This window comes from Rhodnius prolixus, unplaced genomic scaffold (assembly GCF_049639745.1).
Source record: "Rhodnius prolixus isolate KJV_2025 unplaced genomic scaffold, Rpr scaffold_7, whole genome shotgun sequence".
NCBI classification, from domain to species: domain Eukaryota; kingdom Metazoa; phylum Arthropoda; class Insecta; order Hemiptera; family Reduviidae; genus Rhodnius; species Rhodnius prolixus.
The window spans coordinates 1,405,206-1,421,700 of record NW_027411582.1 but is presented as its reverse complement, the minus strand read 5'-3'; the positions used below and the strand labels follow the sequence as shown (position 1 = coordinate 1,421,700).

General features: G+C 32.7%; 1 protein-coding gene across 7 annotated transcripts in view; it reads right to left on the bottom strand.

Annotated features, from left to right (window-relative positions):
* FipoQ (F-box/LRR-repeat protein FipoQ) overlaps positions 1 to 16,495 on the bottom strand; it is a 61,933-nt gene that overhangs the window by 12,517 nt on the left and 32,921 nt on the right. For 3 of the 7 annotated variants that reach the window (XM_074113282.1, XM_074113281.1, XM_074113284.1), the window contains one exon: positions 5,937 to 6,051. In XM_074113282.1, the coding sequence (XP_073969383.1) occupies positions 5,937 to 6,044 (108 nt within the window). In that variant the 5' untranslated portion in view covers positions 6,045 to 6,051. Of the gene's footprint in view, positions 1 to 385; positions 711 to 5,936; positions 6,052 to 6,349; positions 6,373 to 12,790; positions 12,940 to 16,495 lie in introns of those variants that run through there. The other 4 variants (XM_074113279.1, XM_074113287.1, XM_074113285.1 and 1 more) reach the window with 3 other exon arrangements.

Sequence of the window (16,495 nt, the reverse complement as noted above, 5' to 3'; positions counted from 1 at the left end):
TAGATTTACTTAACACCTGTAACTGTTATGTTTTCGTTACTACGACATGTGCACGTTTATAGTGTTGAAAATAGAAAGGGCACTTCAGAACCTACGGTAAATACAGGAAATATCTGTTAACACGAAAAATTAATTTGGTGTTACATAATATGGGAATTTTAAAAAAAGTGTTCATAATATCAATAAACCAGGTTTGACTCTTTCCGGAACGCTTTCAAATCCAATGCCCTCTTGAAATTTTAGTATTGTGTTTTGCGTAAATCCGTATGGAGATGTTTCTCCTATAACTGCAGTGAGAGAACTGCAGTGGGAGTGCTCTAGACCGGAAGTTTGATTTACGCTCATCTCAACAACTCGCACTTCTACAGAAAATAAAGTCAAATACCTTGCAATAAAGTAAATCCAAATATGGCACCACTTAATCGGCCAGGTGCATGATCAGGTGCTCGCTTTCACAGTTCCTTTAAAACGACTGCTTCTAAATACAGGGCGCTGCTACCACCGTATTTGGCACTAATACTATTTCAGACCCACAGCCGATCTAGTTTATCAATAACATCTTAAATTAGACGCCTATGTTCAGGGCAATGTGGCGATCTATCATCAATACGACAAGAGTCACAGTTTGTCTGGCGAGATAGATAAGGAATCCTGGGACGAGAGAGATCCTACCTGGCGATCACAGATCTCCCACAGCAATGACTTACTACTATGTTGGCATCAGCCGCTCTTGGAAACAATACAAAATAACTGCCTCTAGAGTGGGGGCAGTGCCTCTTTAAAAACAATATTTCAATTAGAAGATTATATTTGGCATCCAATTAACAGTTGTGTCCTTCATCTGTAAGATGTTTTCGTGAGTTAGACTTTTTCACTTCCTTGCACGGCCAGTGGGGGCGTTATGTGGGCCCCCACCAGTCCAAAGAACTCTGACTCTCTGTAAATAAAAAAAATCGCAGCAAGTTGAAACTTAGCATTAATTTGGACAATGAGGATATCCGACTGTCTACCGGAAACTCTCTACCGGAAGGACTACTTTACCAAATGACATTTTCTTAAATATGGATCCAAAATTTTCTGTGAACTTGGTTCATCTAATTTACATAATTAAATTTTGGCGCTCCACGGTAGCCGAGCGGTTAGAGGCGAGACCTGTAAAGCTAATACAGGGTGGGGCAAAAGGTAAGAACCGGAACCGGTTTTAAAGGGATGTAAAACAAAAACTATTCGACTTACAGAAATTATGTTTATATTGTTTAATTCAGTACAGAATCTAGTTTTTTACATTAAGTTTGAAAGATGATATTACGTAGGTGGCGGCCGTCAGCCGCGATGCACTCTTGAAGGCGAATTCTGAAGTTTTCAATCGCTCTTCTGCACATTTGTGCTATTGGGCTAATGAAAACCCAAGGGAAATTCACCAGAGGCCACTTCACTCCCCTAAAGTGACTGTACGGTGTGCAGTATCCCAATTTGGGTTTATTGGTCCTTACTTTTTCGAGAATAATGGGCGAACCGTCACTGTCACCGCTGAGCGCTATGTGACAATGTTGGAAGAGTTTTTTTGAACCTGAGCTGGAAGAATTGAGTGAAGCAACTAATCTGGGATACATCTGGTTCCAACAGGACGGGGCTACATCCCACACTGCTAGGATTTCAATGGCGAGATTGAGGCAAGTGTCCCCCCAGCGCCTCGTCTCTTTGAGGGGTGACGTAGAGTGGTCTGCGCGCTCACCAGATTTGAGCATTTGTGATTTTTTTTACTTTGGGGGCACATAAAGGAAAAAGTTTTTAAACATCGTCCACATACCCAGGAAGAACTTAAGGACAGAATCAGAGAGGAAGTTACGGCAATACCCATCGAAATGTGCAGAAGAGCGGTTGAAAACTTCAGAATTCGCCTTCAAGAGTGCATCGCGGCTGACGGCCGCCACCTATATGATATCATCTTTCAAACTTAATGTAAAAAAACTAGATTCTGTACTGAATTAAACAATATAAACATAATTTCTGTAAGTTGAATTGTTTTTGTTTTACATCCCTTTAAAACCGGTTCATACCTTTTGCCCCACCCTGTATGTATTGTTGGTTTAGTGGGTTCGATTCCCCGGTCTTAGGCCTTGGATTTTATTTAATGGTTAATAAAAGAAATTTACAGCAAAGTAAGTTGTTAGCTAATCGCCTCCGTCCATGAAACCTAAATTGGTAGTTGGAAGTAAAGCCTTTGCTTTACAAAAATAGGCGATTACTTTACTTTATATAATTAAATTTACTTGAAATTTACAATTCTGAACTAAGAAAGACAATTGGCCTTTAATACTTACCACTGAACAAAATAATTTTCAAAACCTTATAAAAAGCTAAATGAGGAAAAATGTTTAACTGAAGTGATTGGCCTAATGTTGTCCATATCAAATGAAACCATTTACTGGCCAGTAAATGCGAATAGCTAGATTTCCAGAAAAACTGATATTCTTTTACCCCGGAATTTAAATCAATATTTTTGAAATACCTGTAATCACGGAAGTGGTACTTTCGATTAACAGATACCATTCAATTTTCAAAATTTGGTTTAATTTGAGTTCATATACGGTGATGAGATGGTACGTAACAATTAAGTGAGAAGCCAGTAATCATAACTCTCGCAAGGGGGTTCCCAAAATCTTCATCTTACTGGAAGAACATAAAAGTATTTTTTTACGACAATGTTTTAGTTGTTAAAATAAAATATTCATTATCAAAAACTTATTAAAAATGTTTTAAAAACAAATTATTTATTATCAAAATAAATTCGTAAAATAGAGTCGCAACTACAACTAGTAAACAATCCTTATAGAATGAACAAAAAAGCAATATAACAACAGCGGGAGGTTATGTTTACTCGACATCATTATAAAAAAAAACATGGCAACTAAGAACGTCTAGACAATTTGTTTGGCAATATAACTACCTAACGGTTACACCCTTTTTAATTTAATAGATCACAGTCCTGTCATTTGATTTATTTTGTTAATTATTTAAAAAAGACAACAAAAGAATTTTTCAAGTACAATAACATATTTGCAGTTCCAAATTTATGTAGTATTTTTGCCAGCATACACACATGTTAGGTTATGATTGCATTTTGGCTACACTGATTAATGGTTCTTTTATTCAGTGGAAATGTACCTCATCTAATTAGGAAATGGCCTGATGCTTTAATCATTAAAGTGTTCTTATAAATTCTTAGGCTTTATTTCATTTTTTCAAAATTTCAGATTATTTTTTTTTTAGTTTATCTCGTTTTTATCAGAAATTACCGCAACTCTATTCTTTACACATATTCGTGGCTGCCTCTTTTTGCAAATGTTATAACAGAAACATTGATTTTAGGACAGTTGTGGGGATGAGGTGGGGCGTAGTTGTTGTTTTACTAAAATGAACCTTACCACGTCTGTAGGAATAAGAGGGAATTTAAGGAAATTACTTGACTGTTTAGGAATCTTAACGATTTCTTTATAACATTTGAAAAATCTTCAACTCAGGTTCTAGTTCTGTTGCTTTCGTTTGAAATTACTTTAGTAAACAAAATGATTAACGCTTGAATGTTAAATAACTATAGGCCAGATGATCGTTTGAATAGTGAAATTGTTTGATCTTACTCTCTTAAATAATAAGTTCTATTTAACTTATTTAATACATATTTAAAGCAAAAACTGTGAATATTAGAAAAAAAGTGTTTAAGTGAATTGTTTTTTCCTTTCATCTTTACTCTCTTAATTAATTTTAACGGTGAATGAGTATGTCTGCAGATAGTGGGGGGCCAAGGGCCTCCGGAAAAGCAGAAGATAAGTACAGATAAATCAGGAATTATGGATAAACAAAGTAACAGAAAATTCAAAAAATAACACGTTGAAATGGTAATGGATTCTCTAACACAAATTAATCCAAACAATTAATCAGTCCAGCTGATTCTAATAATAATGTATACTGCGCTACGTCCAAAATAGGTCTACTGCGCCTCGGCATTCCTCAGTCCACTCACCCTGGATCTCCAAGGGAAAATCTAGGAAGAACGGCGGCAGTCTCGGCAGTCAGTTGTGCCCACATACTCTTCTCCCAGGGCATCTAAAGAGGAAGAGTGCCTCTGATTCTCCATTCAAGATGTTAGAGTCGGTCAGGAGTCAAACTCAGAATGAAACAAGGAATAGAAGGTCTCGCCGAGAAGTATACTATTCTCATACCTAAGAAATCAAAATCTTTTTCACTCTAATAAATAACTTATTTTCAAAAATTCACGGAAAATCTAAAACTTTCATCTAAGAAATACATACTCTCTTGTGTACAATGAAATTTAGTTAGTAAACATTCAAAGTTTGCAAAAATACTGAGATTTTTAGTAATAGAAGTAACGTGCTAACCTTCAAACCAGATTCTTTCAATACTTGAGATGACTCAAATCTTGCATTTCTAGATTAAAATTAAATACCTCAAAATTTAACAGGCTCGCCATATTTCCGGTTGTAAATAGTGGGGAGAAATAATTATCTTTAACCATTAGTCATCTAAATGGAGCTAATTCAAGATTAATAACGCATCACCTGTAGAGGCGGTCTGGCATTCACGGAGGCTGCCAAAAATGTCAGATCTAGTCATTGTAATGGCCAACATTCAGGCTCCAAGTTAGATAAACATAACTAGAGCCGCAATAAAAACTACTTCGTTGTTGCGAGGTTGGTCGGTGAAATTAACGGTGCAATTGAATTTTTTTTTGTCAAAGAAAGACATTCCAGAATATAAAATGGCTTTTAATTTGGGCATATAGAAAGCGGAAGTGGGTTTTCATTTTAGAATTAAATCAATACGTACTAGAATTGTTTATTTTGCGAGTTTGAAGAATATCTGTTTCACATTTACTGCTTTCAAAACATATATCAGTTAATAATTTCACTCACAAACCTAACAGCTACTTCCATATTATCAACAATCAGGCGCGTATTACAGCGATATGCACCGCACTATGCAATTCCTATACTATGGAAACAAGAGCGACGTTTAATCTGCTCAAAATTACCGCACAAATTTTGCTGTTACCGTTCTTATGTTTCGAAATTCTTATGATTAAAACACAATTACGAAATTTTACTTCCTCCTAATAGAGCAATACATTTCCGTAAAAATGAGGTTTAGTAAAGGAAGTCAAGTGTTAAAAATCCGCTCACTTTTCATTGTGTACACAACAAATGCAATTATGTAAACATTACAATTTATTATACAACCTTCCCAACTGTTATCAACTAGTTCTACTACGTAAAGTAAAAGTTATTCATTTTGATACCAAATACCAATAGCAATAGATAAGCAGGTTTTGAAACAGACGAGATCAGTGTCTGAAAGGATCTAATAATTAACTCGCAATTTTGTTAAATAACTGATAAATTAAAGAATGTTCGCCAAATTGCCAGATCCCCATTAATACACATCAGTATAATTGAACTTTAGCCAAATTATTTTGTTTTGATTTCTCTAATAAATAATAATATGTCGAATTTTTAAGGCTTCTCCAATCAGAAATTGTGATTGTTACAGAAATTAAATTTATTGTATTTATTTTAATTAAATAATTATAAGAATTCCCAATAGCAAAGTCAATGAATTTTACTTTGATGTATAATCGAATTTTCCTTTTAAAAAAATCAATAAAAGTTGTCGATTTTTGTGTTTAATTCGATTATAAAAAATATCGTGGGAACCATTTTCGAGAACGACATTCGAAGCCATTTTTAAAAGTATCTTTTTCACACTCGGAGGTCATCGAAACGGGAATTTAAGGTAAAAACTCCAGCACTTACACCTTTTCGAATACTGTGCAACTAATTTTGGATAAGTGAAAGTAAAAATAAAATACCAAGAATTCTAGAGTATTTAAACAGATTTGTATCAACAACTGTGCTTACTGTTTGTAGTCGCTTCTTACGGCTTTGCTTTGCTTCGCTTTTGCTGCTTAGCTTCAGGTAAGCAGGATCCACGGTCAACAGGTCCCACTGTGAAATTCTCCGACTCATCTCCTGTCTGGAAATAATACATAATGTTCACATACACAAATAACCATGTTGAAAATGTGAATAATCGTAACCGCCGTGTTGGATTTTATCCGTCGTTTTGTAAGACGGAAACTATAGTTGTAGTAAAATTTATTACAAAAAAACTGATTATTCAACCACTGAAGATGGTTGTAAGTCCGAAAGCGATCAGGGATACAAAACTAAGCATGCTACGATGGATGAAATCAGTGACACAAATTAAGTAATTAGCACTCCTGAATAGTGTAATTATTGGCAAAGATAATACGACAAAAAAATCAACTTACTGTACCATATAAATACCACATTTAATAGCTTAATAATTTGAAGTATTTACTCAACTTGGCAAGAATGAAAATGCGAGCAGATTGTGAACAGTGAACTTTTTACAGAGTTTACGAAAAAATGCTCGTACGGACATATCCGAATATTTTACCACTCAGGGCAGAGTTTACTATGTATACAGATTTAGACTTTAAAGGAATATCCATTCCTTGAGTAAAAATACAAAATTGTTACATCTCAATTTAATGCTTAAAAATGATTTGTTTTTTTGGCGCATCCACGGTTATGGTGGCAAATAGCACGTATGTATTTATGTTTGTTGTACTTACCATTGTTATGTGGTTCGGGTAAATCTTAATGATGTAGATTAGTTGCTACTATTATATTAATAAATTTTAAGTAAGTTATCAATTATTTTTCTGCAATTGATTTAATTTTTGTAGGAGAACTTTCAGAATAATATTCAAAAACCATCCCGTGAAACTGGACTCGCAAAATTGTTACCTAATCAAAGGTTTCTCTGAGGTTACAGAACAGGGGCGACTAAAATTTCGTATTATACTTAAAAAATGTTGCCAATTAATCAATTTTAACTGATAATTATTGTACTATATTTAATAATACTGAATTTAAAAATATATTAGATTTGCAACATATTATTTTAGTTGAATGATTAGTGTAAAAATTAAAACTTGCTAATTAAGCACAAATTGACGCAAAAAAAAGTGATGGCAATTTCTTTTATTTAATCACTAACGACAGTAATTTTTAATTTCCTTCATCAAAATAGGAGGACTTATTATTACGATTATTATTATTACGATATTATTATTATTACTTATTATTATTATTATTTCGATTTTATCTAAAATAAATTTTAAACTTAGTTTAAAATGCTTATAATTACGAGATTGACAGAAAGCATTAGATTAGGATTAGAGCAGCTTATTAATTGAACCAAGTACAAGATGAGATGCCTCCGAATCCGAATAAGTGAGTTTTAAAAAAATGATTCTTTTGAACTCTCTAGGTCAGGAGTCGGCAACCTATTTTAAGAAGAAAGCCATTTCTTCTTAAATAATTTTAATAAATCTTAAAAATAGAGCCGCAAAGATGATAGTGTAAACAAACTCTGAAGCTCATTTGTATTTACAAATTATTGATGATATTCAATAACATTTAAATGTTTTATATATTTATTTTCACATATTGTAAAGTAAATAAACAAATAAATAACTTAACAAACGAAAAGGCGGCAGTTTTACAATATAAATCAAGTACTTTATTTTGGTTATTGTATAATTCTAATCAATTTCGAACCTATCACATTTAAAATTATTTTTGAAAAAATAACTTTAATAAATGGAATTTTCATTCGTTTCAATAAAATTAAATACAATACCAAAATATATGTATTTTGGACAGGCTGAAGAGCCACACAATTTGGACAAAAGAGCCGCGGGTTGCCGCCGTCTGCTCTAGGTCAAACATTATATTTGAATTGCTGTTCATTCTTTTTGGTGACTGATTCATAGTTTCAATGGGGATGAAAAAATAACTGCCCTTTCTGTCTGGTAAAATTTATTTTGCCGAGCTTTCGACCTAAGGGACTAGGTCATCTTCAGGGCTAGTTTAGAAAGTAATACTATTACATTTCAGGGTTGGTGTGTTTTCTGTCTTGTCTGTTCATGGACTGAGTGTGAATAGTCATTTAACTCGACTGAAATGGCAATTATTTTTTCATCCTATTTACTCTTTTTATTTTTCTTAGAAAAAAAGGGTTTTAGAATATTTCTGTTGAGGGTTGGGGTAAGCTTTCCTGTAATGTTACATTTCACTTTATGTTTGCAAACTTCACAATGTTGGTAAGAATGAAATATAAAACACATATTTGGAAATTAGAGAAAATTTGTAGAGTCAGAATCTTGAGTAAGAGAAAGACATGAGCTTGTTCACAAACAGATTGTTCCTTCGAATTTACTCGACAATTCTTCCTTCGTAATAAACATAGGAGAAAGTAACTAAGCTGGACGCTTTGTCATCAACAAATCTTACACAAGTATGGTTTCCTTTGTTCTGAACATGACTCAGAAGTTCAATAAATTTATCTCTCTTTTTAAATTTTATTTTCTATGTTAATTGTGTCTATTGTGATTAAGCCTGTAAATATCTATTGATTGTAAAACATTCTCCTCTATTGTTATTATTTCAACTAGATAGAGAAGAAATTTTTATTTGAAGGGTATTTTGGAAATCAAAGAATAAACATTAAGACTGATCTGCAATTGTTTTCAAATTCCAAATAGATGTATTATCGATAATCGATATTGTAAAGTGAACTTTGTATTGTTTGTAGAATTGTAATTGAGGTTGCCATAACATTCATTTTGATAATAACCTATCACTTCATAACATTCCATTCTCTTGACCTTTGTAAAGGGGAATTATTGCAATCGTGCAAGTTCTCGATTACAACTTTTTCACCAGTAAAATAATCATCATAACTCAAACACACAAAATCAAAGGAAGTTAAAAAATTAATATTTGGTCACCCACCTTGGTCCAAATTTGGATCGTACTAAACTATGGGATAAAATTGGATAGCCGAAAAGTATATATTTTTTTTTGTATAACTACGTGTACATAACGAACATCACTTGATGTTTCTCACTTTATTGGAAAAATATTTTTGCAGCCAACTGAGGAAGTACAGAATGGCAAACGGATAAAGGACCGGCTTTTAATACCAAGTTTACCCAATTTATTTACACTCGGGGGCCAAAAATAAAACCAAAGCTAAATTGAGATTTGACCAGAAGATAAACAAAGTTGTGCCAGATTAGTTTAGCCTACCGCTAAAGCGGGGAATAACAGTATAACTTGCAAATTTTCCCTTCTTGGAAGATTCTATTATTTTGGTAAAATAACTAACTGTTCGCTTGCAGGACTTTTCAAAAAATTACGTGATTAAGATTTCTTGAAACTCAAAGCTCTAATTTTTAAAGGAACTTTAAGTGCCAGAACTGTGTGAAAGGAAGTATAAGTTTGAGAGTGTTCACACTTCCTTTAGCTGGTTTGATGTTGCTAGGCAACTGTTAGAAGTGCACATTATCTCTGTTAGTTACATTCTCTCTTTGGTGTTGAAAGAAATGCTTATAACAATCACATTCGCCTAACAACCATATGTCTGTCATTGAGTCTAATTTTGGATTGCTTTTAATGTTTTATTATTTTTAAAGTCAAACTGGATTGAATAGGTCTGTTGGCATGTCCACCAGCAGTCTCTATTGTTATAAATACCATCACGGTTAGGGGGACTCCGCCGCATATGATGAGCTCGTATATCACGTTGCAAGTGCATGGTCATGAAATGGGTTATCCAAAATTTAGTGTATGAACAATAATATTGGTCTAACAGGAAGTGAAACTGTATCGAAGGTTTTTCTTTTCTTTTCCGGGTACACTGTCATCTTCTAGGCAGAAGTTTTCATCTGAACTTGGAAATAAAGTTAGGCCCATTACTTTGGGATAAAACTTCATCGCAGATTATATTGATTACTATGGGGTTCTAGGATCACTGTGACGTCATGGTCAATAAAACATTAAACTTTTGTTAAAGTAAAACTGTCTAACACAGAAGCCATCTTTTAAGTCAATTCTAGCTTACAAGAAAATAACCTACACATTCTGTGGATATACTGTAAAATATAACAGATTTCAAGAGTAAACGTCGGACGGACAAGCTGTCAAATGATCAATTTGCGCAGCTGACATATGTTACTCAACTTTCTACAAATGTTTACTGATAAACATCTACACGACCAAGAAAACTGCCAAATTTGTACCAAAAATAAATAGAACTTTTGCTTTCAACTATATTTAATAGTGCCCATTCTTGGCACTAGCTATCATCCCTTGTAAGGGATCGCCCAAATATGAACGAAGAAGGTCTCAGTACGGAAAAGTTGTTTTGGATTTAACCACTGCATACATTTGCGTTGTATCTACTACATACATAACAAAGTTGGGTATTTTTCAACGACCTGCTTTTTCGTGCACTTTTTGACGATCAACCCTTATACTGCCGGACAGTTTTCTACACGGAAAATCGTAGAAAAAGTTCAAATTGAATACAACGAGATCACAATACCAGACAATAGGCCAAATTAATTAATCAATAAAGAGACGATTTTTTGGTTTTCAATTAATATTTTCTGGAAAATGAATTCTTCCAGGTTGGAAGCTAACCGTATTTAGGGAGCACAACTTCACATCTTCCTAAAAATCTCACTTTAATCAAGTAACCTGGATTTTTTTTTGTTATATGTATTTATAAGGCCAAATTATTTCAAATGCGCTTTACGTCAAACTATAGTTCGATATGATTAAAAAAATCAACCTTAGAAGGATGCCGCCTTCGGTAGCATTTGCCTGAGAATCCCCGTAAAAAGGCAATCGCTGGAGCTATTTTCGAACAAATCACCGGAAAAGAGAAAAATCGGGGCTTCCGTTAGGCCGAAAGCTTATTGCACCAAGCGAAAAACAATAAATCTGAGTTGTGGGCGACAAATCGTTTTCAACGAGATTACAGCAGTGGCATACCGCGCGCTAAGAATGGTTTCCTTGTACCCAGAGTCCTTCGCTCCATGACGTGATATTGCGTAATACTTCCTCATGTAGTAAGAGAAACCATTAGTAAGAGAGGAACAATAAAATACTATTTAGTACGGTGCACACATCCGTAGAGATGATGTCATCAAGATGGCGCCCCACTGTTTGGAATATTTCTGATTCTGAAATAATAAGTGAATGGCTCGGTGTGATCCCTCTAGTTGAAACTATTTTTATCTTCCACTCTCTATTTCCGGATATTTATTTATTTCTATTTATTTATAATTGCCACGGAGGCGGAAATTGCTGCGATCGAGTCACTTATATCGGATTTTTTGTTACTTCCAAGATTTATAGTAAGCAATCGGAAATTACTAAACATCTTTATCCACTCCTCTGGGAAGAAAGGCCTGGCACTCTTGAAGGGAGCGTGACGTCACAGCTACCTCTACCAGAACAATCAACTTGTTGAGGCCGCACATTACACCTGTCAATCTTAGAGAGCAGATTTACTCCCCCAAACTGTCCTTGAAGGCAAATTCCAAAGATACAAGAGTGCAATGAGCTATCAACATACGAAGAGAAAATAGAAATCGATTCACAAAGTTGCATTTCAGGTCCGATTTGAAAAATCAAATTGGAACTTTTAGCGATTTATCTTAACGTTTCAAAACAGATTTTTTTTGGAATCGGAAACTATAAAACGGAGATTTCCGGTTGAAAACTCAAAATGGTAAACCAGCATGCGTGATCGCGTGTTCTCGCTAGTGAAAGAAAAGATTTTAAATAAAAGCGAAAATTTCAAATCATTCAGCAACCTGAATTGTTCATACTCGCACTGTAGATTATACTGGATGGGTGATGCTTCAACTTACAACTTGCTGCAAAACTCTCCTAAAATCCATTTCCAAGGGGAAAAACTAAAAAGAAAAGTGATTTGGCCTAATAAACATTTTCTCAAGTTTAAATGAAACCATTTGGACAACTTCCTACCAAGTTGAAGAATACTTCCGTTGGACTGATTACGACATTTCTCACTCTTAAATATTATTCAGATGTTAGAATTGCAGAAAAATCTGAAACGGCCTTTTTAGAACTCTACTTTAAGCCTCCTAACAATTGCACATTAAAAAACTAATCGGAAAACTATTCCAAGTAAAAGTGAATAGATCTACCGGCGAGTCGAGTACGATATTACGTACAACTGTTCTAGAATAAATTATTAAAACTACAAAACCTTTTTTGGAAGAACGGCACTTCCGTTCGGGTGATTTCCTTCTTTGGGACTTCATTCGCATATAGAACTTATTAATGAAAGTTAAACAGGAGACGAGATCGCATGCTACACTGAAATAGCAATTTAGAAAAAGGTGCCTGAACCAAACGTGCCCTGAAATGTACTTTACTCAGGAATTCTCTTAGAATGAAAGTAATGGATTCGTGTAGATCGATTAGTAATATCGAGTTGACCAAACATCAAATTTGAACAATCCACTGTTAATTCACAGAAAGATCGTTAAGAAAGGCAGACCAATGCGTTAAAAAACCAAGTTTTAAGAAACCCAAAAACTCGTATTTCCGGCAAAAAGTCAACATGGACAACTTGATAAGATCTCAATACTTCCTGTTTCTAACTAGCAATAAGAAAAATTAAGGAGACATTTACACTATTGGTGGTTCAATCCCCATTAGAATGATTATAAAAATATAGCTTGACGTCATTACTTGGCCTAGGTGTTAGTTTGGGGACGTCACACTAGTAAACAAGCGAGAAAGCGCGTGCACAAACAAACTCACAAAGAAATCAGCTGCAATAATTCTTAGAAACATACGTTATTATTTTTGTTCCAGTCTAGTTTTGTATTCAATGCAGATAATGTTTAAAACGAGGTCGGACAAACAGTTCGCACAAGATGTACTTTGTTTACACTGTTAAAGCCGGATAAAACACAAAAACTAGGCAACACGAAAAAGGACCACTGAAACAATGTCTCACCTTCAGTGAGCAGTTATTTGTAACGTACAGATAAATGACCTAGAGGAGATTACGATGTTTGGAAGAAGACTGGAGTATGTAAGCACTCGGGACTCTGAACTTACTGCTCCCCAGTTCACAGAGGGAGCGCTCTAAACTCTATATATAGACGTACGCATGAAGAGGTAAACCTCTACAAAAAAAACAGTAATGCATTAAACTGATGTTTTCCTCTCGGCTACTATGGCAACCACACAGTACTCTGTAATCTGTGTACATCCGCCACTAACAGGTGGAGATGAATTTTTATAATAGACTAACTTCACTGCAAGATGACTGTTTGTTCAGTAAAATTGGGGCTGTCAATGCAAGAGAACAGGCAGGGCCGGATTTTCCTATAGGCAACCTAGGTTTCAGTCTAGGGCCACAATATCAAGAGGGGGAGAAATTAATCTAATTTCCCTGGAAAATGGTTCCAGATAAAAGATACAGATCTCGTATGCGAGATGAGCTTAAGAAAATCAAAGGAGCCATGTTCGAGAAAAAAAAAACAATAATTAACTTCTAATATCTCCAAAACTACTTGATAGATTTTAATTATATTTTACCTGAATATGGAGACTACTATTGTCTATAATTGTGTAAAGTTTAGCAAAAATCTATCAAGCAGAAAACGGGATATTTAGGGTTAAATTTTGTTTGTATTCTATAAAGTGAAAACTTTAACTTCAAATATCTAGTAAACTACTCAATAGATTCTGTTTATATTGTACCTGTATATGGAGACTACTATTGTCTATAATTGTGTAAATTTTAGTAAAAATTTATCGAGCAGTAAACGAGATATTTAGGATTAAATTTTGTTTCTATTCTATAAAGTGAAAACTTTAACTTCAAATATCTAGTAAACTACTCAGTAGATTCTGTTTATATTTTACCTGTATATGGAGACTACTATGGTCTATAATTGTGTAAATTTTAGTTAAAATCTATCGAGCAAAAAACGAGATATTTAGGGTTAAATTTTGTTTCTATTCTATAAAGTGAAAACTTTAACTTCAAATATCTCGTAAACTACTCAATAGATTCTGTTTATATTTTACCTGTATATGGAGACTACTATTGTCTATAATTGTGTAAAGTTTAGTTAAAATCTATCGACCAGAAAATGAGATATTTAGGGTTAAATTTTGTTTCTATTCTATAAAGTGAAAACTTTAACTTCAAATATCTAGTAAACTACTCAATAGATTCTGTTTATATTTTACCTATATATGGAGACTACTATTGTCTATAATTGTGTAAAGTTTAGTTAAAATCTATCGACCAGAAAATGAGATATTTAGGGTTAAATTTTGTTTCTATTCTATAAAGTGAAAACTTTAACTTCAAATATCTAGTAAACTACTCAGTAGATTCTGTTTATATTTTACCTATATATGGAGACTACTATTGTCTATAATTGTGTAAAGTTTAGTTAAAATCTATCGACCAGAAAATGAGATATTTAGGGTTAAATTTTGTTTCTATTCTATAAAGTGAAAACTTTAACTTCAAATATCTCGTAAACTACTCAATAGATTCTGTTTATATTTTACCTGTATATGGAGACTACTATTGTCTATAATTGTGTAAAGTTTAGTTAAAATCTATCGACCAGAAAATGAGATATTTAGGGTTAAATTTTGTTTCTATTCTATAAAGTGAAAACTTTAACTTCAAATATCTAGTAAACTACTCAATAGATTCTGTTTATATTTTACCTGTATATGGAGACTACTATTGTCTATAATTGTGTAAATTTTAGTAAAAATTTATCGAGCAGTAAACGAGATAGTTAGGGTTAAATTTTGTTTCTATTCTATAAAGTGAAAACTTTAAATATCTAGTAAACTACTCAATAGATTCTGTTTATATTGTACCTGTATATGGAGACTACTATTGTCTATAATTGTGTAAATTTTAGTTAAAATCTATCGACCAGAAAATGAGATATTTAGGGTTAAATTTTGTTTCTATTCTATAAAGTGAAAACTTTAACTTCAAATATCTAGTAAACTACTCAATAGATTCTGTTTATATTGTACCTGTATATGGAGACTACTATTGTCTATAATTTTGTAAATTTTAGTTAAAATCTATCGAGCAAAAAACGAGATATCTAGGGTTAAATTTTGTTTCTATTCTATAAAGTGAAAACTTTAACTTCAAATATCTAGTAAACTACTCAATAGATTCTGTTTATATTGTACCTGTATATGGAGACTACTATTGTCTATAATTGTGTAAAGTTTAGTTAAAATCTATCGACCAGAAAATGAGATATTTAGGGTTAAATTTTGTTTCTATTCTATAAAGTGAAAACTTTAACTTCAAATATCTAGTAAACTACTCAGTAGATTCTGTTTATATTTTACCTATATATGGAGACTACTATTGTCTATAATTGTGTAAAGTTTAGTTAAAATCTATCGACCAGAAAATGAGATATTTAGGGTTAAATTTTGTTTCTATTCTATAAAGTGAAAACTTTAACTTCAAATATCTAGTAAACTACTCAATAGATTCTGTTTATATTGTACCTGTATATGGAGACGACTATTGTCTATAATTGTGTAAATTTTAGTTAAAATCTATCGAGCAGAAAACGAGATATTTAGGGTTAAATTTTGTTTCTATTCTATAAAGTGAAAACTTTAACTTCAAATATCTAGTAAACTACTCAATAGATTCTGTTTATATTTTACCTGTATATGGAGACTACTATTGTCTATAATTGTGTAAAGTTTAGTTAAAATCTATCGAGCAGAAAATGAGATATTTAGGGTTAAATTTTGTTTCTATTCTATAAAGTGAAAACTTTAACTTCAAATATCTCGTAAACTACTCAATAGATTCTGTTTATATTGTACCTGTATATGGAGACTACTATTGTCTATAATTGTGTAAATTTTAGTAAAAATTTATCGAGCAGTAAACGAGATATTTAGGGTTAAATTTTGTTTCTATTCTATAAAGTGAAAACTTTAAATATCTAGTAAACTACTCAATAGATTCTGTTTATATTGTACCTGTATATGGAGACTACTATTGTCTATAATTGTGTAAATTTTAGTTAAAATCTATCGAGCAAAAAACGAGATATTTAGGGTTAAATTTTGTTTCTATTCTATAAAGTGAAAACTTTAACTTCAAATATCTAGTAAACTACTCAATAGATTCTGTTTATATTGTACCTGTATATGGAGACTACTATTGTCTATAATTGTGTAAATTTTAGTTAAAATCTATCGAGCAAAAAACGAGATATTTAGGGTTAAATTTTGTTTCTATTCTATAAAGTGAAAACTTTAACTTCAAATATCTCGTAAACTACTCAATAGATTCTGTTTATATTTTACCTGTATATGGAGACTACTATTGTCTATAATTGTGTAAAGTTTAGTTAAAATCTATCGACCAGAAAATGAGATATTTAGGGTTAAATTTTGTTTCTATTCTATAAAGTGAAAACTTTAACTTCAAATATCTAGTAAACTACTCAATAGATTCTGTTTATATT